The 19850-nt window shown below is 36.0% G+C and overlaps 1 protein-coding gene across 1 annotated transcript in view; it reads right to left on the reverse strand.

Moving 5' to 3' along the window:
- LOC145694013 (kinesin-like protein KIF12) overlaps window positions 1-19850 on the reverse strand; it is a 183751-nt gene that overhangs the window by 52940 nt on the left and 110961 nt on the right. Inside the window, exons 6-8 of the mRNA XM_081770155.1 lie at window positions 12322-12463; window positions 4641-4735; window positions 159-303 (exon numbers count right to left, since the gene is read on the reverse strand). Coding sequence (XP_081626281.1) covers window positions 159-303; window positions 4641-4735; window positions 12322-12463 — 382 coding nt within the window. The remainder of the gene's footprint in view (window positions 1-158; window positions 304-4640; window positions 4736-12321; window positions 12464-19850) is intronic.

Below are 19850 nucleotides of genomic sequence, written 5' to 3' on the forward strand. Positions count from 1 at the left end.
TAAAAATTGACTGCATATACTTATTGACTTAGTCTCGTACATAAGTCTAGGAGCGAAAGTGCTAAGAAAATCATGAGTATAAATAAAACAAACAGAATAGACAATTGCCGAATCTTCTCTATTATTCTAGAATGTTGTTAATTAAAGAATAGACTTACCTAGAACCATTAGACTTTTATTGATGTTGTTGGCCTCTTCGAGTGTTTTCCCTTCGCTTTGTGTCTTTTTAGTCATCTCGCTACCAGCCAAGTCCACGAAATTTACTTTCCCTTGTTTTGTAATAAACACACCGTCATCCGACATCTACCACAAAAGGAGATTGAAAATAATACGATATGTTATAAAATGTATTAATTTTTCTAACACTTGATTCTTTGTTTAAAATAATATAGAAAAACATTAATTGAGTTTATATATAATTACATTTCAGAGAAAGAATGTTCAAAAGTAAAACATATACCAATCGATAGAGATCATTAAGCTGAACGAAATGACGGGTCAGTGTGAATTCTCATGCGTAGTTTTCGAGAAAATAGAAAAATAGCTATTTTTGTAAATGTATAAATTAAAAATGGACGATAATTACTCCACTCATTAAGATGAAGCTAATACTGAAGCATAATATCAACAAGCTTTTCATTATAGCATCAATAAAAAGAACAACATACTCTATGGTTAATGACATACATCCCAAAATTTTTATTAACTTCTAAACTTTAATTTTTGCTTTAGTACAAAGGGCACTCAAAAAGTTTTGCAATTAGGATAACTTTATTTTTGTGATAGGGACGGGACCATGATTGTTTCTGCATGTACTTGTGTCCTTTATTCTGAAGTTTCATAACACAGTTTATTCTTTTACGCCCACAATGGAGAAGGAAGTAGACAGCCAAACTCACCAACGGTCGGTCATTGAATTTCTGTACAAGCCCGGCAATCATTCAGCCACGTTCATTCGACGCAAATTGCTTCTTATGTATAGGGATAAAACATTGGATCTCAGCAATGGGTTCAAAAGGTTGCACAGCGATGATTTCAGTTTGCTGCACTAACCACGGTCACGCAGACCATTAACTGCAGTGAATGACGTTAACTAAGACTACGTTCATCAACCTATCAGGAATGATGGATGTGTAATCCCATGATATCTTGGTGAAGCCACTAGGTTATCTGTGAGTAATGTTAGGTAACATTAATACAATCTAGTCTAAAGGCAAAGAGACTGGAGTTTTAAAATAAAGTCATCAAACTGCATCAAGATAATGCAAGTCTTCACTCTGCTAATCATACACAGCAGAAAATAAGAAGTGTGGGATAGGAAATAGTCCGTAAACCTCTCTATATTCCCGACCTGACCCATCCAATTTCATTCTGTTTGGATGTCTGGAAACCACCTTCATGATAGGCAGTTTGCCAGTAACCAACAACTCATTGCGCGTGTGGAGCTCCCTCTTGGCTAAGCGGTTAGCGTACGCGCCTTTGGCGTGGGAGACCCGGATTCGATTCCCTGCGAGAGCTCATGCGGTTCGGAACACACGTTAAGCTGTATATCCATGTCTCATATATTATATAGTATAGCTGCTGAAAGGGACGCTAAGCTGAAAATCAAATCAAATCATAGTGTGTGTAAAACAGTGGTGTAATTTTCTGCGTCTGTTTGTATTTAGGCATGGAAAGAACGATGAGCTAAATGTGTCACAGAGGGTGGAGGGTGTATTGAGTAACATATATATACATACAAAGGATACAAGAACATGCATAGAAAATTTCATGGTTCTAATGCTACTATTAAAATAATTATAGTCAATTGTGGAACATTTTTTAAGAGCCCGTTGTATAATATTGTATATACAACGCATATATCAATTGATAGAGCACATCAAGCTGAAGAAAATGACATGTTTAACATGTTATTCTGATGCGCAGTTATCGAGAAAATAGGGCAAAAGTAATTGTGTAGTGTTAAAGAGTATTTTTATAGTGTTAAATAGTATGTTGTTCATTGTCAATCGGATATCATCTATTGTTTGATTTCTTTTAATAGTGACACACTTATTGCAAGCAAAGACGCAAATAATCCAAACAATGACGGATATACAAGTACAACTTATAAAATATTGATTACTTTCCTATTTGTAGAACTAGAATCTACTATTCAGTCAGAAGCGTTATCCTCGAATTTTGTTGTAGACCACGTTTTGTGAAGGAGTCAACATCGCAAAACATGAAAGCTTAAATTTCTGCTGGAAATTCGGGACATAATTCACGATTCTCGTTAATAAATGTGATGATAATGTGTTTATTTGATTTACCTAGTTCTAGAATAGTGACTAGTAACCCCTTTACGTCCAAGGGACATTTTCCCCATTTCTTTAAATTATCCTAAATTTGTAATGGATCGTTTAGAATGTTTCAGTATTTTAATTGGACATTAAAGCTTCAGTGATTACCTAAATGAGATTGAATAAAAATGAATATAAATACAAATTACTCTATAATAGTTTAAAAACAAGCCTCTGGTTTTATATAATATTTATCAGCTACTCATTGAAAAATGAAGTATATAGAAATTACTTCTATTATAGTACGGAAGGTATAACATGGTTGGCTTCCCGCAAAAAGTTGTAGTGACGTTTATGTGGATTTGCCAGCTTGGTTACTCGTGGCTCGCTGAGTGCAGTAGACGGTTGAGGTTTAGTGACCTTGCGATGAGTAAGTTAGACAAATCTGAAGGGTGGTCATTGGCTATCCTCTTACCACACCCCCAGTGACGAACAGGTCTGAGCGCGGGAAGCCAACGAAGTTATACCTTCTGGACTTTAGCACACATCAAAATTATCACTGCTAACACTGCTAGGAGAAATGAAAAGGTAATAAAAAGACTTATTAAAGCTAGGATTGCTTAGGCTTATGCTTACTTGTTTGAAAACAAACAATTTTCATTAAGTATAAGCACACATTTGCTCCAGGTCATAACTACGTAACCGTTGAAATAATAAATTTGCGATGACGATTTTTGGAATCTATATATCAGATTTAGCCTAAATAACTAATCTGACTTTACAATTCTGATGGACCCGAAGGGGTTAACTAATGCAATTTGTGCGTTTCTGGGAAAACACTCGTATCTGATGTAGTTATATACTGGTACTCTTTTACTCTTTTCAAACGTACTCTTTTAGTATGTTAGGATCACAGTAAACATCAATGATTAAACTAAACACATGAAATGAGAGAATTTACCATATTCTTTCTTTGAACAAGAAAATTATGTTTTCAAAATCTTTTCTCGACTCTCTAGAGAATATTAGCCTATGCGAGTGTAACACTTGTTTAAGGTAGCTAATTTAATCAATATTAAATTATTCCACAACATTTACTGTAAAATTGTAAATATACGGCAAAAGAATGTAGTAAAAGAAAGTGCTAAAACTTTTCCACGGAATCAATTTAATCAGGTTGAGCATCGGAAGCACGTACGCAAATCTCAAATCATACCTTTGGGAATCTTTATCAATGTTTCAACAGGTTCGGAGGTTTGGGAATGTAATTCGCCAATCTTGCTAGTAATAAGAACAGAAACTATAGAGCTCCTTCATGCTTAAGCGGTTAGCGTACGCCCCTTTGGAGTGGGAGACCCGGGTTCGATTCCAGGTGGGAGATGATGTGGTTCATATTACACGTTAACCAGTAGGTCCACGTCTCATATAGCCTCGCTGCTGAACGGAACGTTAAACTCAACTCAACCAATCAACTGAAAACTATACTGCACCGCAAAAATACCTAAACTAGTTTAGATCAATAAAGTTTTGAATAATTATAACGCAAAGGAAACAGCGCTTTTACGAAGGCTTCCCGCGTTCTTGAAGCAACTTGATATGAAGATCAGGGGGTAAAATCAAAACTTTTTTAAAAATTATGTAAACAAACATAACTTGGACGTCTAGTGGAATACTGCTTAAGATTAAAGAATGAAAGATAAGACCCATCCCAGTGAAATAAAAGGATACATTTTTGTTATACAGAATAAGTGCTGATATATTATGATCTTAAATTTTACATTTGCAGTTTTTCTTCTGATAATTTTTATTTCCCCCTCTAGTTTTCATTACGTAAAGGTGATGAAAATCGACTGGAAGCCTTCGAAATGTGGGCGTGGAGAAGAATGAAAAGAATTAGTTGGGTCGAGCGGAAAACGAATGAGAGAGTGTTAGAAATGGTGGGTGAGAAAAGAACACTTTTAGATATTCTTTAGAAGAGGAAGAGAAACTGGTTGGAACATTGCCTAAGAAGAGATTGTATCATGAGGGACGTCCTAGAAGGATGGTGGCGGTAAAGAGAGGGAGGGGGCGAAGGAGACTACAACTAATGGATGATATAAAAACAGAAAGATCATACGCGAAGACGAAGAAGTTAGCGGAGGACCGTGGAGCATAAAAGCTTCTCAGCTGCGGCAAGTGACCTGCCAATAAAGGCAGAATACCTACCTATGACCTAGTCTTAGGCCACTAATTTTTGGAGCAATCTATTTTTACCGCATTTATTTTAATATTATTGAATTTTTCTGTAGGAAATAGGATGATAAATTGCAAGATAAGGCACAAACTATGTTCAACATGAATATTTTCTCCATGCATTACCTGCTGTTCTGAAGTGATGTGAACGGTGAGGATCGTGTGGCTTCTGCTGGAATAGTCATTCATATTATGGCTTCCGACAGCTCGATTTCTCATTCCTGAAACAAAATATAAGAATGACCACGAAAGTGGTATTTACAAAGATAATTGTTGCTAAATAATGTCAAACAATTGTCACTTAAAGAAGTAGTTATCAAGTAATTGCTACTTTCATATGTAAATTATGAAAATGAAATGAAATTAAGTATTTCACTTTCATATGTAAATTATGAAAATGAAACGAAATTAAGTATTTCACTTTCATGCGTAAATTATGAAACTGAAATGAAATTAAGTATTTCACTTTCATATGTAAATTATGAAAATGAAATGAAATTAAGCATTTCACTTTCATATGTAAATTATGAAAATGAAATGAAATTAAGTACTTCACTTTCATATGTAAATTATGAAAATGAAATGAAATTAAGTAATTCACTTTCATATGTAAATTATGAAAATGAAATGAAATTAAGTAATTCACTTTCATATGTAAATTATGAAAATGAAATGAAATTAAGAATTTTACTTTCATATGTAAGTTATGAAATTGAAATGAAATTAAGTATTTCACTTTCATATGTAAATTATGAAAATGAAATGAAATTAAGTATTTCACTTTCATATGTAAATTATGAAAATGAAATGAAATTAAGTATTTAACTTTATCGTCCCACGATTATTCATTTTGGGCTAAGGGAGATGATGATTAACGAAAGTGAATGATGATGGAAGAATTGGTGGAATGAAAAAGTGGGAGGAAATGCAAGTACACTGAGAAAATCCACCGGCACAATATTGTTCACCACAAATTTACTTGACCGAACCAGAGACCCCACGTACCAGAGCTAAGCGCTCCACCATTGAGTCACCGTGACTCCAATGCAAATTATGAAATAATAACTATGTAATAGTTACAAATTTCCTTCCCACTAGCCACGTTTTTTGATCTTTAATTTGAGGGCACGGTGGCTCTGTGGTACAGCGCTTGCCACTGGTGCGTAGGACCCATGGTTCGATCTCCGGCCAAGTAAGTTTGTGGTTAATAACATCGGATCCGTGGGTTTTCTCGGGGTTGTCCCGTTTCCTTTTGCATTTTATTCCACCAATTCTTCATATCGTCATTCACTTGCCTTAATCACCCGTCTCCCTTAGCTTAAAAAGCATAATCGTGGAACGTTAAATTGAAAAATTTCATTACATTTCATTTTGATCTTTGAGTTGAAAGTATTTTCAATTATCGCCTACTTCTTTGTTTATTTATTTGTGTATATATTCTTTATCAGAAGCGTGGTTGTATAGGACAAGATTTACAGTTTAAATTGGAATCGTACCCCTACCCTGTACACCAACGGCATATACTCTAGATATTAGGCTATGTAGGAGGATTTTGCTTAGTTCCAGATAAATTATTAAATCATTTACATAAAATCGGCTATAACCCATATTTAAATAAATCATTCCAGAATACGTCTTCTGGAATGAGCGGAAACATTAGGATTCAGTATCTAGAACATGCCACTTGCATAAGGAAAAAAACGACTTCTCACGACAGCTCAATACACATTTGACAAATACTGTACTTAAAATCTATTGACAAAGGATAAGATAGGATTTAGATTTCTGGACTGTCGGCATTTTAGGCCATTTAGTCCTTCACGATTTGAGGGATGACGTCCCTCGGCGAGCACACAATCCGGGGAAAGGGAAGGAAGGAAGCGACCTGGGACCTATAAGTTAGGTGCCACCCCGGCATTTGCCTGGTGTGAGTGAAGAAAACCCAGGAAAACCTCATTCAGGGTGGCTGGCCTGAAAAAGCGTGTTCACTTTTTCGACCGAGTGACCCCACCGAGAATCGAACCCGGGACCGCTCCTATTGACAAAGTTTACTTCTCTTAATAAATCTAGTTGCTTCGTTGATAGAAAAATTAAATTTGAGTTTAACATACCACGATAATGTCCTTTAGGCTAAAATCAACGGACGATTAATGAAACTTTAAATGATTGTTTAATTAATGTTTTTCCCACCGGGAATAGAATCAGAACTACGTGCACCAAAAGCACACGCACTAGCCACTAAACTAACGGGAAGAGCTCGTTGATAGAGAGTTCCCGCATAACTACAACAAACAAGATTCGGTTCGGAAGCTCCAGATTTGACTCCCTGCGCAACATAATGCAGCTATAGGGTCATGGTGCATGTGGATGTTAAACTCCAAAAACAATCAACTATTCATTATTAGATATAAACAGTAATAGGCGAATGTAAGATGAAGTGAAATTCAGTAGAATCAAATCTGTTTAGTGTTCTATCAAGGTATTTCCCATATATGAACAAAAAGGACAAACAAAATAGTGAAGATCGTGGGTCTTAGCAAATGATACGCACTGTATCTTCTTCTACGTAGGAGGAGGTATCAAAAAGTTCGTGCAATTACCTATAAGGTGAAGAACTACGAACCCCCTCGGACATGAATTTTATGGTTCCTTGTATGTTAACCATGCAAACTTCTGGGCTCATTACAACTTTTTTTCTTTTTGCAGGTGTGATGATTGACAAGCTTGAGTCACGGAACGTCATTAAGTTCCTCCATCTTCAGGGAAAATCAGCAAAGTAGATCCACGAAGAGATGACAGAAGTCTATGGGGATGAAAGCTCACCTTATGAGATGGTATCCAAGTGGAAACGGCAATTCCAAACTGGACCCATGACCACCGCCGACGTCACTAGGCAGAGCTTCTGGCAGAGCTTCTTTCACTGATGATACCATCTTGACGGAATAAGTTGAGAAGATCATAATTGAAGACAGGAAGATAACTATTGAAAGTATTATTTGTGTAATAGGTATGAGTTATTATAGGTCTGCCTGGAACATCATTCACAATCAGCTGTATTCAGAAATCGTTAGCACGGTGGGTGCCACGACTTTTCACACCTTTTCAGAAGAGAAATCGCGAGGACGCTGTAAGAGAAATATTGCATCGCTATGAAGTAAATGAAGAGGACTTTTTCGGCATAGTGATAAGGATGAAAGTTGGGTTCATTTTTGTGACCCAGAAACAAAGGAAATGAGCAAACAATGGAAACACTCTTCCTCCCCGTCCCTAAAAAGGCAAAAGTGAAGAAGTCTGCCGCCAAGGCGATGCTTTCCGTTTTCTGGGACCGTGAAGGGGTCATCATGATAGATTATCTACTACAGAGGCAAACTGTTACTAATAACTATTATTCTCATCTTCTGACTAAGTTACGAGAGGGATTGAAGAAGAAACATCGTAGATTGGTCACAAAAAGAGTACTGCTGTTGCCAGACAATGCACAAGCTCATTCTGCCCATGCATCTATGATAGTAGGGTATGAAATATTTTCCCACCCCCATACACACTGAACCCAACATCAAGTGACTCCAGAGATGAAGCGTCTACTCAGAGGACGCCATTTTGGCAGTACGAATGACGTCAGTTCTGAGGTTGAACTGTGGTTTCAAAGCCAAACTGCGGACTTTTAGAAAACGGGATTACGGAAAGTGAAAAACCGATGGCAAAAATGTGCCGCTAGACACGGTGACTACGTAGAAAAGGACTAATATCATCATGGTGTCAGAGTTCTCCAGAGTTGATTCTTTCTAGGTGATTGCACGAACTTTCTGATACCTTCTCGTACTTTTATTGTCATCTTAAATAATTCAAAACTTACTCTTGCTTCAGAGCAATTTTAACAAAGGATTTGTGTGATTACGTAGATTTATTTCTTCAAGTTATACCGAAAAGCGTTTATGTCAACAACCATCTTTTAAATCAGAGATTCACAAGCTTATTTATCTAGCATCCCATTTCGTAAACCTTGCATACTTAACGCCCTTATCCTTTCTGTTCGTTGGTCATTCATGATTTTTGTTTCACTCCTTCTTTGATTTCAAATGCAAGTTTTAATTCCCAAATTATTATTATTATTATTATTATTATTATTATTATTATTATTATTATTATTATTAATAATAATAATAATAATAATAATAATAATAATAATAATAATAATAATAATAATAATAATAGGAAAGAGAAAACGTCAAAATGCAGCATATGAGACGTTTGCAAAAGCTAAATTGTCATTATAAATGGTGCTTTATTAATAATTTCACAATCTATTTCTGTTAATAGTTTGCGCCCTCTTACTTACACTTCACGCTCCTTGGTTGGGAACCACTTGCTCAAATTAAATCTTTTACGATAACCAAATAGAATTGAGTCGGTTGGTATCCGAAATGAGTGTTGTACCCCGAGTAGTTTGCAACCCGGCAAAATCAGAGAGTAAAGTGGGTTGCATATATAGACAGGCAAACGGTTACTAATTTGACCATAAAAACCATTTCATTTGACATTCGAGTTATGTGCCTTAAATACCTTCCATGCATTATCTCCTTTTCCTCTTCTTTCTGTCGTTATGCTTTCTATCACGACCAACAAGTAGAGTGCAAATTAATGTGAACATATATTCGAAAATATGCTTTGGTTTATTATAGTCTTACATTTACTACTAACTTACAAAACTACGTGGGCCTTATGCAGAGTCATTCTGACCCGTGATTAATGCCATATTAAAGAGTTCGACTCACATATGTTTCCTGCGGTAGTCAGGCCTTTAGTATGACTCTAATCATACGTCAAAACATCATGCCGACTCTGCATAAGGCGGCGTAAGTCTAGTATGAAATATGACCACCTTTTGCTTTAGTAATTTTTTTTTTCACTCTATTTGGTATAGAATACATTAGTTTATGATAAATGTCTTTTCCATGAGAGTCATTCAACGATTTTTTAAAAACCAAACAAGGAAACAAAGCTGCTTTTGAAGTACAGTTCTGTTTTCTCATTCTCGTTTTGAATATTGTCCAGAGCTTCTCAATGGGATAGACATCAGATGAGTTTCCTGGCCACGCGAGATTCCTTACTTTGTGTTTCTTAAAGATTAGAGCAACCTTATTTGATATGTGACAGCGTGCCAGGTATTGCTTTAAAACACCGCTTCCATTTTCTTGTTTGGTGAAAATTTGGCTTAACGACTCTGACGTGAAAGATATTTACAAGAAACTAGTGTATTCTATGCCAAACAGAGTGAGAGAACTTACCAAACCAAAAGGTGGTCATATTTCATACTAAACTTAGTTTTGTATGTTAGTAGCAAATATAATAAACACAAAGCATATGTCCGAACCTGTGTTCATATCAATTTGTACACTTTTGTAGAATAGTAATTCTTATCGAACAATGACCTAATCGGTTTCTTTTCCTTTTTATAATTCCAAATGTTGCCCTCCCTACTAGCCTAGTTGGCTGCACGTGTTCTCGAGTTCAATTCCCGATAGGAAAACATTGAGCCTGTCACGGTGATTCGCATTACATCTTACACTGTAGGTCTACGTTTCATATAGCTCTAGGGCTCAAAAAGCAAGAAGCAGAGTTGAGTTGATTTTGAGTTTAACGACTTTTTCAGCAGCGAGGCTATATGAAACGTGGACCTACTTATTAACGTGGAATCCGAATTACATGAGCTCCCATCGGGAATCAGGCAAGAAACAGAAAGAAAGAAGAAACTAATATTACCATTTTCTCTCTCCCTATTACCTACAGTTTTCCGTTCGACAGAGATAATTTTCTGCAACTGATATTCCTCTTTTTCTAAATTATAGAAAAGATGAAATGCAAGATACGTTGCTGGGTGGCTTAGGAATGAATTTTCAGTTAACATGGTTGTCGGTTTTATTGGATGAAGGTTCCAGAATTTTATTGTTAAGGCATGGAAATAGTAACCCGAATGTTGTGTTAGCTTCTCGCGCCTACAATGTTACTTACTTCGATCCAAGAAGTCCACTTGCCTCTAACCTTCAACTTGAGCATATTGAAACATTATAATTGTAAAAACTTTCTTTTCTGCTGTTGCCTTTTCTTTACAGGATTCTAAAATAACATTTTAACGAAAAAAGAATAGAATATTTAACATTGAATTTAAAGCTAAAATAAATTGTATCTGATCAAATCATTTTTTAAATTTGCTTTCTAGACAAAAGTTCTTTTCTTCTGATTCAAGGCACCTCTTAATACACCATGCTGGTCTAGCGGTTAGCGCATGTGCCTTTGGTGCATTTGGTCCCGGGTTTGATTCCCAGTAGATCATTGAAATTTGAAAGGATTAAGATGGCTCCGATTCTATCTTAATCTATAGGCCCACGTCTCATATAGCTTCAGTGTTCAGAAGAGACTCTAAATTTCAGGAAGCATCTCAATTATATTACTGTATAATTCTGGATCACACCGACAATTCTTTTTTAATTAAAAAAGACAGGAATTCAACCTGAAACGCACGCGTCAGTCACTCAAATGCATACAAAGACTATAGTTAACATTTACAATAATTAGATTAAGAAATTATATCATAATACGTAATATAAAGAAGCATTCGACTTTGATTTTGACCAAGTTAATAGTGCCTACAAATTTTGTCGAGATCCTACTCGTAAAAAATAACATATCTTGTATACAATATAAAGCTAAACATTTGTTTATTTGCTTGTATGTCCGGTATACAAATCCACAGCGTTGAACTATTTGAAATTAATTTTGGAGCATCTATCTTGAACTAGACTTTGATTACAATACCCCTTCTAAGGGGGAATGGGTTCCAAATTTATGTCCCTCTCAGAACCTCTTTAGAGTATCCCATGAACCACTTAAGTTAAGGAGATATCATAATAGGTATATCATCTCTTCACAAAAATAATTATACACATGTCCTAGCCAGTGTTTTTGAAAATTCTACTTCTAGGAGTAGTAGGGGATTTCCCTCCATTTTTGTTGATAGAATGGCAAAACTAAGGACATTCCTGAACCGTTTAAAATGAATCACTTGGATCGACTTGGATTTTTATAATTGAACTGTGTTGAAATGTTTATCCTAAGGAAAGGAGAGTTTAATTTTTCCAGAAATAACAACGGTTGCACTGTTTGAAATGTACAAGTACTTTTTCAATATAACACATTTTAGCACTTGGGTAGAATTGGGTTTCTATCCATTTATATTCGCATCCTAAAGGGGAAAATGAGAGGGTTAAACATAACTTTCAAATATTTTTCATAAACCTAACTTTCCTTTACGAAGAGTAAATATTTCAGCTAGTGATAAATAATCATACACGTTATTTCTGAAAAGCAGAGCCATTTATCCATAATATTTCACAAGAGGACAATAATGCACGTTGGGGTCGCTCCTTCGGATAAGAGGGGATTCTGGTTAGATCTTAGGTATATAATATTATGGTAGATAACGTCGTTCCAGAGGTATTTCTTGAATTATTATGTTTCCTCCTACATTTTCATTCCACCAACTCTTTCAAATAATTTATTTTCATTAACAATTAAATCTTCTTTAGCATAAAGATCATGAGCGAAATATTAAATATTTCCTTCCATTTTTCATTTGATCTCAAGGCTTCATGTTAATTAGGATTTCTTAAAAATAAAGAAAATCTGTTCAGAAATAAAAATATCGTAGTAAAAGTACTTAACTTAAGCTTTTCTTGCGCGTATATTTGACATCTTTAATACTTATCTCGTTCGATAAATTGTACCAGTTAAGACTTCGAACGCTTACCTTCTTCCAGAACGGCCAACAAGTCATCCAACTCTTCACAATCGACCGTGAACAGATTTTCAACGAAAAATCCACGGGATTTCTTAGACCACCTTACAGCCAAGGGCTTTCTCGCAGTCCCAGGGTTTAGGAGGTCAATTACCTGAAAGGAAGAAGTATTAAGTTTATGAAGTAAAGTGAAATGAATCTTATTTGATGCACTTAGTATGCTATATTGATTTCTTTTTCGTAATTTACTTATACTCATATTTGATAATCATTCGCTTGTTTCGTACAGTTTAATCCTGTTATTTCTATGTAATTTTTATATTTAAGTAATCCTTTTGGTGATCTGAAAGCCTTGTTAGACTTAGATGTATGAACTTTTAACGCTGATATGAAGATTGACAAAGTAAGGTGGGGACGCTTTTATTGATTTCTTCCTAAAGGACTAACAGGTTGACTGCCAAGGTGATTTGAGGGTACTGCTCCCAGGAGGCCATAAATTTCTTCTTACCTTTGGCTCAATTATGGATAGTCATGTCACATTTTTGTAGCGATATTTTGATTCTCCCGAAAATGTACCAATGGGAGCCGAGCACCATATGTCATGCTCATGGTCTCACAGTAATATGTGACAATGATCATCATATATGATGCTCAAGAACCTGAATAGGTTAGTAACTTGTGATAACGAGCATGAGCATCATATATGGTGCTCATGGCCACACAGAAAAATAAGGTGAGCACCACATATAATGCTCATGGCAGTCAACCTGCTAAGTATTATATTTCAAATCCAACATGTATTATCTCAAAACTTTAGCATCAATGCAGTTTACACGTACAGTTCCTTTTCTTCGCCTTTGATGTCTATTTGTTTTCATGTTATAGTTCTCTCAAACCCCACGAACAACAATTTTTGTGCATTTAACGATTATTTTGAATTTCTTATTTTGAAAGAGTTTTTTTTATTTCCATACTTAGCGGTCAAACTTAGTCCTATTCCCATATAAAGCTTACAAACACAACCCCCATTAAACCTCAATCAATCATTAAATATACAAACAGTAAGCCATAAGCAGCAATAATCGAAAAAGCTTATTTCAAACTGGAAATTACTTATGGGAGTCGCTGGCAAGGATGTGATAAAATGGAAGCCATTATATGAAATAAGTTGAGAAAGTCTGGTCTAAGCAATTGGTATTATTTTTCTTGACATTTTTAGTTAGTAGAAGACTTTAATATTGTTATAATTTACGAAATTTGACCAACATTAGGCGCGCTCCCCGAAATTTTTGTTGGGAAAGGTCCAAGCGTTGGGATTGTTCCAATCCTACAAGCTACTACGTCTATGTAGTATTGAAACGGTATTATTTTGCACCCAAAAAGACGATAAGTAATTGTCAAATACTTCCACCTAGATATATTTTTTAGAAAAAATGATAGAACTAGATTGTTTTTATAAGAGAAAAAGTACAGACAAATTGTAACATTAAATTTTCTTGCTACATCAATCATTTCCCTGTCAAACAAGTATAGTTATATTGCAAAAATGTGCAAATGTATGTTGAGTTAGGAAGTTTTGGGGGTCCAGACCCGGTGAACCCTCCATGGGTGTGCCCCTGACTAGTATACAAGGTGCTTGTTATAAAAGGGTTATAACTGTTTTATTTTTCCTTACAAGTACATGATCATTTTTTAAAGAGCAGTTTCATTCCCATCCTAAGATGGGCAGGCCGCAGAAGGTAACGTCTTCCCTTGAGCCAGTGGCATCAAATTAACAGCAAGTAAGGAATTTAAGATGGGTGCAGGATTTATTCTATCTATTTATTCATTCATGTTTGTTATTCAGACAATATGATGTAATAATATGACATAATATGAGAGGGCGTATGATGTAGATGATGAGGTGAAATGTAATGAACAAAACAGAAGGAGATGTGTTAGTTTAAACAAGCGTGCTATCTTCTGCTCTGGGGCTACTCACTTAAGAGCCATGTTAGTGAAAACGAAGGAGTGCAGTAATATATGTTAATAGGAGTACATGATCACGTTCATAAGTAGATGTCATAAGGGAAGTTGTTTCATTACCCTCCGCCTTAGTAAGTAGGAACGTAAACTGCTTTAAACCATCAATTCATTCTTTTGTTAACGACACACCTCTTTGTGAGCTGAAAAAGTTTTTTTTTTTTTTTTTTTTATTTTTACTTTGAATGAATGGAAATTGGTTTCAAATTAGAAACACTGCATATTGCGTCATCCCGTGGGAATGTGGTGACATCTCGTGACCGCAACGAGTATCTTAAGAAGTGATGCATCATGAATTATTTGCACGAAAGAACAAGAGAATTCGTAACAAAAGTTTCCTTATGATCTGTGAGTGTGTATGCGTGCTCAACAGCAAATGGTTGCTTGTACTTCATTAATAATTACGAAGACTGCTTTACATTCCGTACCTTCGAAAGCTAATTTTGAAACGAAGATTCGAGTGAATATTGACAGAAATTTGCGTAAAAAGTTTCTACGTAATAAAACGTGATATAACATTTATATTTAGTTCGAAGATTATAGAGTTCACTTCTTCGATCATAAAACAGTTTTCTTCTGGGCAATTAACAAGATTTTGAAGATAAAATCTTTATTTTTATCATGCAAATGGCATTCTGGCTATAGACAACGTTAAAAATAGTATAAAGTTTGTAGGAAAGTAAATTAAAGATTTAACCGAACTCGATAGAGAAATTTAAATAGACATTATACTAGCTTTAATGCGAGAACTATTACCACTGGTATGAAGGGTCTCTGGTTCTATCCAGTCCGTATACTTTTCTACTGAACAACTGCTTGTTTGTAGTTTCCCTCCTGGTCCCTGAAGTTCCTTTTGTTTTCCTGTTAAGCCTTACATCATCGTTAATTTACATTTATCATCTACGTCCCCTTTCACATATCATAGAGCACATCCTGAATCATTAAATATTTGATTTACTTTTCTCTTCACAGAAATATGCTTATGAAATAAGCATATTGGAACTACGGCTATATGAGACAAGCGTGCACCAGAAATTTTTGTTGCGGGGGGTTTATGCTACCGGGGGATCCAATACTATAGATGGGCTACATTGACTTGACCCCTAGTCTTCCGTTCCAAGCCCTGCTATCGGCTGAAGGAATTCCACTCTCTTTCTCTCGCTTAGCAACAGCTGAACCCTTATTGGCTCAACGCGTGGGTGTGTGAGGGTGTGAGCATTAGTTCGCATTTTTGCCACGGCTCAAGACATTTTGGCAGCACAATACAAGTCACTGCATCTATGTAATATTGAAAGGGGCATTATTTTGAACCAGAAAACATGATACTTCTGCCTTGACATAGGTGTACGAAACTGTGGCCCCTCATAGCGTAGTCGCTAACGCTCTCGCCTTCGGTGCGAGCGGTCCCGGGTTCGATTCCCGGTTCGGGCACTCGGTCGATAAAATATAAAAAGCTTTTTCAGGCCAGCCAACCTGAATGAAGTTTTCCTGAGTTTTCCTCGTTCACACAGGCAAATGTCGGATTGGTACCTAACTTATAGGTCCCAATTCTTTCTTCCTTCCCTTTCTCCGGATAGTGTGTTTGCCGAGGGACATCATCCCTCATATGGATGGGCTAAATGGCAATAGATGCCAAATGCCCAGTAATCTAAATTCTAACGTGTAGGTAACTGTAGGGAAAAGGCTATTTAGAATTTTTAAAATACATATGCTAAGGGCATGGGTACCTCTGCAAGTTGGTCTTAAATGACAAGTTATTTTTCTTTCCTTCATTTACATTATTGATTACACACTGTTCATAGCATAACACCAATGTTTCATTATTACCTTGTGCCAGGCCCTCAATCAGTGACTCAGAGAGATAATTTTCTTTTTCCCAGTAAATTACACTGAACAGCAATACAATGGACCAAAGTGCCTCTATAATCTGAAAGAGCTAACTAAAGGTACAGTTGATTATTCTAAATTTTATATTGCGCACCACTGGCTACAATTGACCTGTATTTCATCTTTTTCATTATCTTTTCAATGAAGAGGTAATGAAGTACCAAAGTCAGAATCTATCTAAAATTTATTGCATTTCGTATGACATCATTTGAATGTGTCTTTGCAATAGAATGAAAGATTTATGAGCGCTGACCTCTTAATGATTTATGGATGAAATATCTCATCTTCTGCTAATTTATCTTATTTTCTTTACTTGTATTGAATGGTATAAAGAATGATTAAATAAAAGGATTCTGTCGTCCTGAAGAATATGTGTTTTGTGTTTCTATAGCTTTTGATATATTTCCTTGACAGAAAATAAATGGATGTATTTATTATTGTTATGTATAATACGTAATATAAGCAAAGTCAACATAAGGTGGCTACAAAATCAAGGATCTTTTTAAATCGGGGGTACAGTGGTGGATCACTCATCTTTGTTGCGAGGCGTTCCTGGTTAGATCCCAGACAATGTGAGTTTGTGGTGGCATCATCATGTCCATAAGTTTTTTCACGGTCCTTCCGTTTCCTCCCACATTCTCATTCCATTAATTTTGTCAAAATCACTCTCTTCTATTAACTAACCATCATATTTAACCTACAGAGTAAGCGTGAGGAGTAAAACTGACAGATTTTTATTTTTACTCTTTACTTTTAATGTTTCTTTTGATAAAGTGAAATTTAATATGTGCAATTTAATAACCAAAAATATCTTTCTGATTATCTTACAATTATATACACGATGTATGTTAGAACAGTAATGAAACATTTTCTTTTAACGATGAATTTTATTATTTTTATAAATAAAGGTTATCCCGTTCAAAATAGTTCTTTTGGGCACCTACACAGCGATGGAGGCATTGTTTTCATTCTTCGTAGCAGTTCTAAAAGGCTTCTGCTGGAATATCTTTAAGCTCATCGATTACTGTACGCTTTCCTGGATATATATATATATATATATATATATATATATATATATATATATATATATATATATATATATATATATATATATATATTTGGTCTAGGAATTAATTCGTGCGGGTGGACAAGAGATGGCGCAACGAACGGAGCGTCTCACAGTTCCGTGTATCCACACATGTGTTGCAAACCCCTGTCATCGCGTATCGTTCGTAGTATAGGGCAGTGGATTAAAGCGTCAACAACACCAGTTTGTAGTTAAGTGAACATGGCGCAATTTGTGCCTGATAAAGTGTTTTTGCAGGGTGTCCTGTTGCATTACTTTAACATGCAGAAAAGTGCGACTGAAAGTCATCGTATTTTGGTCGAAGTGTATGGTGACCATGCTCTAGCTGAGCGAACGTGTCAGAAGTGGTTTGCACGGTTTAGAAGTGGTGATTTCGGCTTGGCAGACCAAGAGCGAGCTGGACAGCCAAAAAAATTTCAAGACGAAGAATTGACAGCATTGCTCGAGCAGGATTCGTGTCAGACGCAGGAACAACTTGCAGCAGCATTAGGCGTTGATCAAACAACAGTCTCCAAACGCTTGAAAGCCATGGGAATGATTCAAAAGATGTCACATTGGGTTCCACATGAATTGAAAGACAGAGACGTTGAAAGACGAAAAACCATTTGCGAATTGCTGCTTCAACGACAGAGCAGAAAGGGGTTTCTGCATCGAATTATTACGGGTGATGAGAAGTGGATCCATTACGAGAACCCTAAACGAAAAAAAGGCCTGGGCGAAACCAGGTGAACCAGGTCCATCACAACCAAAACGAGATATTCACTGTGCAAAGGTTATGCTGTGCATATTGTGGGATATGAAAGGTGTGGTGTACTATGAGCTGCTGCAACCGGGTGAAACTATGAATGGAGAACGTTATCGACGACAATTAATGCGTTTGAAGCAAGCTCTGGCCAGAACACGACCAGAATGGGAGAACAGACATGATAAACTTATTGTTCAACATGATAACGCTCGCCCACATGTCGCAAAACCGGTCAAAACCTATTTAGAAAATGTTGGATGGGAAGTTTTACCCCACCCGCCGTATTCACCAGACGTTGCTCCTTCGGACTACTACTTGTTCGATTGCATGAACAACGATTTGATTGGACAGCGGTTTACTTCTTCAGAAGATATCGAAACATGGGTCTCTGACTGGATCGCTTCCAAGGATGAGGACTTCTTTCGCCACGGAATCCGTACATTGCCTGACAGATGGGCGAAAGTGGTGGCTAGCGATGGACAATATTTTTCTTAAGGTATTTATGTATTTTGTGTTTGTACTACAGCTTCAATGTGTGCGTACCAACCGCACGAATTAATTCCTAGACCAAATATATATATATATATATATATATATATATATATATATATATATATATATATATATGTGTGTGTGTGTGTGTGTGTGTGCGTGCGTGCTCTTCAACAAGCACCGGGTTTTCGTCCCGAAGAGTGGAAACGACTCAAGCCAGCCAAGAGTGCTTACGCTTTATCTTAAAATATATCCCACAGAACATAATGTGTTTCCCATAGAGCATATTGTGTTGTTTCGTAGAAATATGTGTATAAAACTTTATGTTCTAATATCTCGTGTTCCGGAAGTCGGATCGTTAAAATTCCTTCAAATTCGTATTCCTCGCTGTCTGGTATGAAAATATGAAAATCAGGTGGATTCCAGTTTGCTTTCCTGCAACCAAATTATATTCAATTTACATTAATTTCAGAATTTCAGTGGAGTATCCAGTTAGAACGTAATCCGTTCCACAACGCTGTTCGTAAATTGAAATTACTTTTCCCACTGAAATAAATGTAAATACAATTAATTTGTTGTAACCGCAATTGTATGTATTTTCTGCAGTCTTAAGTGTTTTTCTGTGATGAAGGAAATAGAATGAAGATAACATTATAATTTTTGAAGAGAAAATGAGTAACAATAAATCAAACAGAACAGCATGAGGGCTAGAAAACAAAAAAGTGAAACAAAAAATTAATACATTACATATTACTTCTGGTTTCAATATTGACCTTCATTGAGCAAGAACGATAACAGACAGGGACAAACGATCTTTTGCAATCGATTCGGTCTCAGGAAAATATATTACTTCTACCCGTAATATTGTACTACAACCGGAAATGATAAAAATTTATTACTACTTATGGTTTCAATATTGATCTCTATAGAGCGAAAAGCATAAGGAATACAGAAAAGCGTTATTTTGGAATCGATTCAGCGTCCCGGAATAGGTGACGTTTCTTCTCTTAACCTTCTAATCAAACCGGAACTGGTATAAATGAACCATTTTCAGTATTAACCAGTGGCGAATCTAGAAGGTAAAAACTGGGAGACCCAGCCAGAACCCAGACTATTATAGGCATAGACCCTATCATGAGTTAACTATATACTTTCAAAAAATATATAAATAATAGCTTAAATTATTTTTGGGACTCAAAAAACTTGGGGAGGGGGCACCGGGGTAGATCCGCCATTAGTATTAACATTGATCACAATAGAACGAAAACGGTAATAGATAGCGACAACCGTTTTCTATAAACTGATTCA

The sequence above is a fragment of the Thermobia domestica genome, chromosome 9 (assembly GCF_964235325.1).
Source record: "Thermobia domestica chromosome 9, izTheDome1.hap1.1, whole genome shotgun sequence".
Taxonomy (NCBI): Eukaryota; Metazoa; Arthropoda; class Insecta; order Zygentoma; family Lepismatidae; genus Thermobia; species Thermobia domestica.